This window comes from Trachurus japonicus, chromosome 4 (assembly GCF_045865225.1).
Source record: "Trachurus japonicus isolate A0001 chromosome 4, Traja_1.0".
NCBI classification, from domain to species: Eukaryota; Metazoa; Chordata; class Actinopteri; order Carangiformes; family Carangidae; genus Trachurus; species Trachurus japonicus.
This window is the reverse complement of record NC_140910.1, coordinates 16286294-16296892: the sequence shown is the minus strand read 5'-3', so window position 1 is coordinate 16296892 and position 10599 is coordinate 16286294. Positions and strand designations below refer to the sequence as shown.

The 10599-nt window shown below is 41.3% G+C and overlaps 1 protein-coding gene across 3 annotated transcripts; it reads right to left on the bottom strand.

The window, feature by feature from the left end:
* Nucleotides 1–1366: 1366 nt before the first annotated feature.
* Nucleotides 1367–9129, bottom strand: mydgf (myeloid-derived growth factor). Of its 3 annotated transcripts, none has more exons than XM_085774376.1 (6): nucleotides 8889–9129; nucleotides 5985–6035; nucleotides 5819–5880; nucleotides 5438–5536; nucleotides 3308–3363; nucleotides 1367–1704 (listed from the first exon to the last, which is right to left on the bottom strand). In XM_085774376.1, the coding sequence occupies exons 1-6, from the start codon at nucleotides 9039–9041 to the stop codon at nucleotides 1625–1627; spliced, it is 501 nt and encodes a 166-aa protein (XP_085630502.1). In that variant the 5' UTR covers nucleotides 9042–9129; the 3' UTR covers nucleotides 1367–1624. The 3 variants fall into 3 exon arrangements, with proteins under 3 accessions (XP_085630502.1, XP_085630503.1, XP_085630504.1); XM_085774377.1 differs by having other exon boundaries at nucleotides 3308–3371; nucleotides 5455–5536; XM_085774378.1 differs by lacking the exons at nucleotides 1367–1704; nucleotides 3308–3363 and adding an exon at nucleotides 4082–4201 and having other exon boundaries at nucleotides 5455–5536.
* Between the last annotated feature and the right edge of the window lie 1470 nt (nucleotides 9130–10599).

Here is a 10599-nt window from a genome sequence, read left to right as displayed (position 1 = left end):
TACGAATCACACAAACTAATCCGAGCGCAGAATCAAATCAGCACAATCCTCAAATCTGAAATCAATCCCCAGAACTCATCCTCTGGACACCTCGTGTGGATCTAAGCGGGTTGGATCAGTGTGGGGAAGATAAAGGCAATCCTACTCGCTACATAAGAGCAGGGAGAGGAGAGAGACCTATAATGATGATGCACTTCTGAAACATGCACAATATCCTCCCTGATCCACATGTGATTGTGAGGGATGAAAGCAAAAGGGTTCAAGAGGCACGTCTGTGGCACGCACCCTTTTAGCTTTTTGGTTTTACATCTTACACCGTGCCACAGAAAGTTCACTCAAATAGCCTAAAATTGGAAAACAAAAACGATACGAGAAATAAGGGATTTTTGTGTTTATATGGGAGTTTTGATGTTTTAAATTAAATTAAACTAATTCATGTTTGCTTATGTCAGAAATACATTTCATCTAATGTGCAAGCAGCAGGAATTCAGACACACTGCTGATCACTGTATTGATAATCAATTTGGAGTCCTCAGATTTTCTGTGAAATGTACATATTACTCTCATAAAGGTCTAAGGATCAAAACATAAAATGAGTACATGTGATCAACAGAGGGACTGGTTTCTCTGCTTGTGCAATCGGAGTCTTTGATCTGATGTGATGATCAATAAGACTTTATGATGTGTATGAGCTGTGTTCAGTTTGTTATCTTGTGTGCACATAAAATATATGATCTTTCAGGACTATTCCTTCTTTTTTACAACTAATTTCCATCGCTATTTTTTGAGATTTGACCAAGTATACGATACAGTGTGTTCAAAAACATGATCTTAAGGGTATTTCTGTTTATTATTACTCTCCTAGCACCATATGATGATGCAGCAATCTGCTTAATTACAAGTGTTGCTTCGGGCCGAAAACAAGAACACCACAAAATCTTATCACAAATAATACCGATTTGGGAGGATCAGATGAGTGCTGTGACTTATGTGGAAGAGATGAAGAGAAACAGAGAAAGATGGCGACTTCTTGACAGCAGCTCACAACGGAATGAGACTGAGGAAAAAATGTAATTGTTTATGTTTGTGCGATGACGATATTGGGGATTACTCACTTTCCTCTCAGGATTACACAAGATGGCTAAATCCCTCCCTACTCTAAATATGTTATCTATACTGTAAAACCCCCAGAGACCAATCCCCTATGCATTCACATATGACTCCTTTTGATCAGGGCAGATTTATTCTCTGTAAATCTTTGAGCCTCAGAAACTAAGAAATAACTATGGAAGCGCTTTATCTTATGGCAGGAATTAAACTAAGATAATATGTTTGTTTTTTTTATAACCCAACATAACAGTCAGCCGACACACCGCAGTTTTATTCTTTTTGTCCCAAGAAACATAAATCCATTGTGGTAAGAAAATACCAGGTTATTAAGGTACTGACTCTGTGCTGTGAGTCAGTATCATCCTACTTCAAATTTTGGTTGTCACTCAGGGAAAAGTCTCGGACATCCATCCTTCATTGGCTACTGAGCTGGAACACGTGGGCCGACTCGGCTCAACAAGTTGCTCTGATTGGTCACAACATGACCCCGAAGCCGAGTCCGACTTCTGATCAATTACAGCTCGTCGTGTCGTGTCCGTCCGATGGCGGTCAGTTTGGAGAGCTGAGCGCTGAACTTTCCATCGTTGTGGGTCACTAGAAGTCAGAAGGCAGAGTTAATTGCTGTCACAGACAGTAGATTAACAAGAATAGATAGAAACATTGACAGTGATGCAAAGCAGCTGAGCCCAAACAGCATTGTCTGACTGCAGAAGCTGTAGAAGCTGCAGAGGTAGCGGCTCAGTCCAACCTGCACTGCCTGTTGGCAAGAAAAGTACCAGCAGATTAAAGAGGACCTGAGGGTTTATTCTGCTCACGGTGAATTTTCTATTACTCTGGACCGTTTGTCCAAAGAAAGAGAAACAGGTGTGTGTGATAGAGAGAGAAAGAAATTAGCAGCACAGGTCGACTATGTTATTCTTAGTTCTGTATTATCTTATATACATCTGTTGTTAAGTAGAGGAACTGGGTATTGTCTGTGGATGGATGGTTATTCCAGTAGCACAACAACACTGGTCTAAGAAATGCTCAAGGAATAGTTCAGTATTTTTGGAGAAGCACTTAATTGCTTTCTTTCCGAGCAGATACGACACCTGTCTAACAACCCCATATTTCATTTCCTGCAGCTGCTCTGTTGACAAACTGTGAACGGTTGGCAAGAGCATCTGTACCTGCACCCATTGCTCCCGTTTTGTCACCTTCATGGTTAGTGGAAGCAGAGACACACTGCCCCACTGTCACACACTGATGCAGCTCAGGAAACACAGCACCTCTTTTCAGAAAACCTTCAATCTCAGACAACCAGTCTTGATAAAATAGAGCACTGTACCAGGGCAACGTGATAACCCTTTAGTACCGGCATCATACGATGCCCTCCAAGAGTGACGTAAAAAAAAGATCGGCATCAACCGTGGTTGGGTCACGGCTAGGAGCGAGGCAAAACAGCAAAACAGCTACCAACTCCTTAAGTTCAACAATTAGCTTGACGTGGTGTTGGATCTAAAATCTTTTGTCGTTATCACTTACTCAACAGCTGTGACTTTCTTTGCCTGTAGGTGGCGACCTCAATCTGTCGGCTCTAAAACGCACAAGTTTTTTCTTTCCGATTGGTGGAGCTGGTTTGTCTGTGGGAAAACCGGTCTGTACCTGACTAAACAGCTCCCCCTTGTGGACAATCTGCAACCTCCTAATCACAGTTTGTTCCCTGGTGTTACTTCTATCGCATCTTTTTTCTTTTTCTTTTTTTTTTAAAGCAACTTATCCATTGCACAAATGTTAAGGAGTCTATCCCTAGGAATTATGACTGGTATTGTTTTCCAGAGGTGGGATTATCCTTATGAAGTGCCGTAGTTGGAGAGGTTTTGAATATGTGAGCCCTCTGCACCGTAGAGTCTAATCTGCTGAAAATGGAAGTTACAGTCAATTGCTGTTTCGGTGTGACTTGCTGCTAATCACAGTCTGGAACCGAAGCCACCGTGGGGATTTTCTGTCGAAACTGAATAACAACAAATAACGCTACGGGGACAAATGGCAACCCACTCGCAGCTGGAGCATATGCTTTAGAGGGAACCAGCAGGGAACTCGCAACGTGACGAGAGACAGAGGGAGGCAGAGAGAGAGAGAGGGGGGGGCGGTAACAGATTGACCTGACAAGCAGAGAAAGCTGATTGAACACTTGGAAATACAATCAATTTCTCACCTGTTGAGTCTCCTACGGTAAATTCCTCCGGCTTCAAAGGCACATCACTCTGTCCTGTCTGCGACTGGCGACACAAACAAGCAGGAGAGATAAAGAGGAGGATGGGAGGAAAAAGGAACAAGGAGAGAGAAAAATAAACAGGATGAGAGGCGGCACAGCAGATGACAATTCTTTATATATTAGTTGTTGTTTTTTTTCACAGCAGACGGGCCGGGAAAAGCTGGGAGGATGTGACGACAAGGTCAAGGAGATGCTGCGTGGGGGTGGCAGGTGTCTCTGTTTGTGTATGCGAGGTTATTCCTGTCCCATCATTTGGTGAGGTGATTTTCTGTGTGTTTTGTCTTCTTCTTGCAGGGCATGGAGACAGAGCGGGAGGAGGAAACATGTGCTCTCACTAATGACCGAATGTCAGGACTGTCCTTGCTGGGGGAAGGAGGCGTGTCAAGGTGTGCTTCACTTCACCGACGACCACATCAGACACGGCAGACCTCCGCTAAGCGACTGAGCTCAGACATTAACCTTCCATGAAACATTATGTGCAAAGACACAACGATTCTGAGTTTGACTTCCAGGACAAATAAAAAGTTTTGGTGTTACCCTGCCTGACTCTGGTTGTTCTGTTGTTTCTGATGTGTTGGGCTGGGGTGTGCAGCTCGCACCACTTAAATGGGGCAAGGACGGGTGAAGCTCGCATGGTTTCCATGGAGACATGAGTATAGAGGCGGAGGGGACTTGTGCTAAAGCAAAAAAAAAAAAAAAAAAACAGGTCCAAAGTACAAGTGACAGCGAATTTTATTCATTTCTGCTCAGGACGTTACAGTCAGCCAGATTCTGCACTGCTCCGTCTCCGAGACGATGATGTGAAGTGACACTTGGTGTCCCAGAGCCAGACGTCTGCAGAAAATTTAATCAGAATAATTTGGGAAAGTAAAAACTTTTAGAGGCAGACACTTTGTTGGCAAGTTGTGAGTTTGATAACACGAATATATGGTTGGATAAAAAAAAAAGAAATTCAATTAAATCTAAATCTAGAGATGAAACTATTCTGATAAGGGAATAATTGTTTTAGACATTTATCAGGGAAAAGTGTGAACGTTAACATGGCTGCAGCTTCTCAAATGGGAACATTTGCTGCTTTTCTCTGATTTATACGATCGTAAACTGAATATCCCTGGTTGAACACATAAAATAAGAAATCAGCAGAGATCTGCTTGGGCGTTAGGAAATTAAAATGCATGTTTTGTTTTTAAGGACAGAATCAGCATCAGGAAAATGAGTAATATGTTAATCAATTTTTTCTGTCTCAGAAACCGAGATAAGATGGTGACAGCTGTTTTTACTTGAGAAACTGCACGGCTAAAAAAATCTGCCATGAGTTTTAGCCCTTAACTCTAGTGGTAAATGTATTCCTGTATTGCTGGTGCATAGGTGGGGGGATTATTACTTGCAGGCTATGCAAAAAAATGATCATCAACAATATCCTTGCCTTGATTTTCTGACATTTGTGCAGACACTTTAAATTCTACCCTCTAAAATCATTTGGGCTCTGAAGAAGCTTTAATCTCCACTCTGACAGGGCGCCTGAAACTGCAGGGTAATATCAAGGAAAAACGCTTTACCACACTTTGTCTTTGTTTGGTGGTAAAAGTCCTGTGAGCTTTTTTTCTTTTTGCTGTCTAACACGAGCTCCACTCCAACTAATCACTCAGTGGGAGAAAAGCTGAAGAGCAAAAACACAGGAGAGCGTTCATCATGCGTTACACCAGGAGTATTAATAACTATATTGTGCAGGCATGTGGTGCAATTTGGCTTCCAACAAATTACAACACTGAGGACTAGGGATATGCATTTTTTAAAGATACACTACACAGTGGTTAGTGGGTCAGACCGGTATTAAGAGGAACCTGCACTGAAAATGGAGGTTTGAGTTTGAGTCAGCAGAAAGAGGCAAAAACATAAACTCAACTGAATCATGCAGCAGCTCTGTTGTGTGCGGTTACCTTAATTCCTATTCTGAATGCACCACTTATCCAAACTACTAAAGCTTTCAGCTCGAACTGTGTGCTCGGTCAAACTGTGTGTTGAGAATGAGGACAAGCTGAGGCCATAAAAAACATTTGCATAAAACAGTGTTTCTTTATACTTACATATGCGTTGGCATATTCAATTTTGGTTCCCTTCAGCTCAGCTTTGAACTGAGTGAAAAACAGGTAGGATTTCCCCTGAGGCCTGACAGAAAGGTAAAAAAAAAATGTTATCAACTCTAAGTTATTTGCATATATTCATTAACTTATTAAAGCAGACTTGAATACATTTGATGTTGGAAACTTTGTTGGTCTGTTTCTCTTTGTATTACTCCTGTGACTGTCACAATTAATCACAATCAAAGAGCTAAGCGCAGTGTAAACAGAGACAGATGGGTCAGTTTTCTCAATGAAGACACTGAACATCAGGGTCACTGAACTGAAGGAGAGTCTCGTTCTCTCTGTGTGGTGTGTGTGTGTGTCTCACCTCCACACGGAGCAGGAAAACAGTCTGTCATCGTCACTCAGCCCCACACTCATCAGCCATTGCTGTTTGACACAAAAGCAAAGGAACATTCATGCTTCAAACCTGCCGTGATTAAAAATCAATGATATGATGAGTCACTAATCGCCCGACAGTGAGATAGACTCACCTCATTGGTTCCCCCTTGTGAAGCGTAAGTGAATGAGCATTCATGGTCCCCCTGTAATAAAAGAGCGCAACATAACATGGTGGTAGTGGTTAAGCCTGCGTATTAAATCCATTGTTAACATATCAATCCATTTGACATGGTATTCAGTAGTAGTTTCCATTCACCTCTGGTTTGTGCCACACAGCTTTACGTGAACAGCCTGCTGCTCAATCTCATAAGTGTGTGCGTGTGTGTGAGTGTAGATTGTTAAAATCTACTTAAATAACCACCGTCACTCTGCATGGCTGCATTTTGTTTAGAAATGAAATGATTAGCTGATAAATCATTTGGCAGAAAAATAATATTTTGTTAATGAATTTTTCAAGCTATTTTTCAAACAGATGTTGTAGATTCAATTATTTATTGAATAATTTAAGAATACTCAACAGATTACTTTATAATTAAATATGTCGTTAGTCGCAGTGCAAATTTAATTTATGTGTGCCAGTTTCACATCCCTGGTATCGTGAGTAAGAATCAATGCTAAAACAGGGTTGGGTAATCAATCAGATTTAGATTCTTATCCATCACTTGGTGCCATCAGGGTAGCGTCTGATTAGCATCAAATTCATCATAGTGACAATGACCCCAAACACAGCCAGAGTCATAAAGAATTATCTTCAGAGACAAGAAGAACAAGGATTCATGTGACAGATGGTCTGACCCCCGCAGAGCCTTGATCTCAGCACCGTGGAGTCGGTCTGGGATCACATGAAGAGACAGAAGACAGTGAGACAGCGGAAACCCACAGACAGACAACTGTGGAAAGTTCAGCGAGACACTGGAACAACAACCAGCCAATAACAAACAAGTATACAGAGGGGAGTGGTCGTTCTGAATTTGGTCACATTAACTACTGATTCAATTTTCCTTTTTGGTTACTGCACTTGGTATAAAATAAAAACCTCGCTTTGTTTTTGAAAGCAGCTTTGAAAACTTCCACAAAGTCTGATGTAAATTAGTCTAGTCTGGTGTAATGGGTATGAAGGGCATTGCTTCCAATGTTAGGTTGATTCTGCATATATTTGCCTATCAGTATCACAAAACATCCTTATTACCAGTAATCAGTGGCATTGGGCTCTGCTCCAAGGCACTACTGGTATCCTGTGTGTTTCTTCTTATTCTCCTCTTTCTTATTATTATTCATCTTCTGTACCAAATTTCAATTCGCTTCTCCTACAGTTTTAAGAGGACCCAGGGAAATTATATATATCATAATGTGACCCTCACCGAGGCAGAAAATCACCCTCTTTCTCCACTTGGCAACCTCTGAGCTTCAGGCCAGAGGCAGCTGAGCCCAGTGAACAGCGACTCCTCTGATATCTCTGACCCCTTTTCCCCCCCAACACATTTGTATTAAGTCTCTGTGAAGCACAGCCAGACACACAAACACTTACATAGACATACAAATACACACACACGGGTAACTTTCTGTGATCAAAGTTAGGATAAGTTGTAAGCCTGAGTTTTCGGTAAAAACTAAGCAGGTAAAATCACCATGAGAACCTCTGACGGCAGTCTAACACAGGTGTTTTAGACAGACATGACAATACTCAGTGTAACGTCAGCCGACGGCAAAATGACAGCCGTTAGGAAAACATTTCAGTTTTTGTTGTAAAAACGTTCTAACTTTGTTTTTGAACAGTGCGCTATATGAATAAAATTATTATTATTTATGGTAATTATGTTATACTGAAAAGAACCATCAGCAAAGAGGCAACATGTAGGCTACAGGGTACACTGCTGCAGCATAAAGGATGGTACTACTACTAGTATAAGAAATGTTGCTGATTATTTTTTTTATAATTATGAGACAGACAGCCATCAGTCGCTATCGGCTGACACAATCAGAGGATGTGAGTACGGTACTGTCCTATACCTGAGTGTAGGTGTGTAGGCTGGGCTATGTGATAGACCTGCTCCACCACCTGAGCAGGTCTAATGACCATGTAGCTGTGACAATATACTGAGACACTCAGGGCGCACAGAGGGGCCCCCTGTGAACTTTGATGGGTGTTTTCTCCTATAAAAATGTACCAAATAAGACACACAACATAGTTCTGCAAGTGTGAAGAAGCGCGAACACACAGGTTGACAGCTCCTTAATGTCAATGTTCAGAGAGAGATGATCATGTGTCTGTCTGATTAACTCTGACTGTACAATTTATTTTTTTTAGTATGATAATAGTGTCTTACATCATATTGTGAAGCCCTACCCAGTGCCACCATTAATGTTTGCTTTGTCAAGTCAAAATGTCTGCTTGATTAGATGCAGATTTCTAATTAATTTAGATTAGGCTATATGGACAAATATATTATCAATTACACAGCACGTGAATATTAATTATTAATTGACAGAAAAATAAAAATTAAAGTAATCAGTCTCAGCACAAACATCCCATCAAACCATAGACTGCATCAAACACAGCAGCTCTCATTCATCTGAACCGTGAACCAATCAGCGGAGCCGTTGTGGCAGCGACGTGTCAGCCTCTCACGGGCTGTGTCGTCATCACACTGCGACCACAGTGAATGTAGTTTCTTCCTTTTATGCGTTTTTTCACGGTCAAATTATATCAAATTTACCACAACTGAATGACAGAAACTCAATTGTCAAACACTGTGCAACTCCTAATATGTTCGCTGCAGTTGTAAGAATTACATTTGCTGACTAATGAGGAACACTGGTGCGAGCACAGCAACAACAGCAACATGGTTTGCATTAGCCTATATTAAAACTTAAAAAGGACGGTGACGAGTCAGACTGAGCAGCACCAGTGCCGCTGTCAATGAGCAGGTGGTTAAAGACGTGAGCTAACAGTGTAAAATGTAAAATGTGTTGCCTACTTTGACTCAGTCACTTACAATCGCCTCGGTGAAGGTGTACACCACTCCTCCCGGTTTGACGTTGAACTCCACCGTCTTCACCTGCTCGGCCGGGTCGGAGGCACAGACCGAGACGAGCACGAACAGAACCGCCAGGTTCACAACAACACTGAAGTTAAAACCAGTCGCCATATCTTCCTTCCTGCCCTGGTTGGTAGATGTTGCAGCGCTGATTGAAAGTGGCAGCTCCTGCTTTTCAGGTGCTTCGTCGCCCGAGAATGTCGTCACACCGCGCGTCACACAGCAAACAAAAACAAAATATAAACAAAAATACTAACGATAAAATTGCATCCACAATCTCTCCCCTATGATTTGGCATGTGAAAATTCGCCCCTCTTTGTTGGAGTTTATAAATAAAATTGTAATCGTGAAAAGCTTTGATTGTTACCGGATTGTCACCGTGCAGTAATTTTCTCGGCCACACAGTGTCGTCCCCTTTCAACCAATATTATGCAGTGCACTTGGTTACAGTGACAGGGCAGTATGACCACTAATGGAGCATATAAATTTGTATTTATTTAGGCTATTTGTATTTAAGTTGACTACACACATTTACTCAAGTGCTGAATCTAGATACATTTAAAGTTTGTGTTTATAGGCAAGGTCGTCAGGATAGACTGAGGCCGGGACTGAAAATGGGCTTGGCTGGAAATCTTGAAGTAGGTAGGCCTAAGCTGTTATGTATTGATAAACATGAGAGGAAAATAGATCTGAATTTACTTGAGTTTTAAATGTTATGCTTTTTTATACATGTACACTGCATTTTGGGGGTAAATATTATTATTCTATCATATTTATATAACTGCTTTTCTCTCTTTTTTTGCTAGTTCAAATGATTAATACAAAATATAGCCTAAAATATTGTCCTCCTACATTTATGAGGTGTATTAACGTCACTGAAATGAGGTGCAAATAATATATTCCTAAGTGGTTTGGATGGAAACAGATACATTGAGGTTGTTCTCAGAGCACTGAACTGAAGGCTTCATCATAGGGTGTTGAGTTTTTCCTGCACAGTCTGTTATCTGCAGTCTTGGTTTGATTATTATTAAATAGACCATATTAAATGTTCATAACACCACACATTAATTATAAACTAGTGTTATTTGGAGAATAAAGAGAAAATCTGAAATTCTGTGGTTTTAGCTGGTATTGAATTATTAAAATTCCTCAATCAGCGGAAATCTTTGGCAAGTCTTGGACATGTCTGTCCAATCTTGTCCAATCTTAAAAACAACCACTTGACATGTACATTCCTCTTGTTTTCACAGTAGAATAACATTTTGTGTTACAGGAGAAAACGACAGTCTCATGTCTGCTCCTGCACTTCTGAATGTATGTGTGCGTGTGTTTTTATATGTATGTGTCTGGAGCCGTGAAGCATCCTCCTCGTGCAGCCTGACAGATGAACATATGTCTGCTACGAGAGGAGACACCCCTAAACATTGTCTAACACTCAGGTGTAAAAATACCATAAAACAATACGGGCATTTAGAACCAGATTCAGACCCAAAATAACTGGAGGGTTTCAGCTGAATAACCTGTCCGCCCTCATCCCCCCCTCTCCTCCTGTGTTTGCAGTCTCATCCGGACCTCCTCCCTGCCCATTCCCACTTCCCAGCCCAAAAATAATACAATAACAGGATTAATAACAGCATGCATTCACCAAGACAGGCCGTTGACTCTTTTA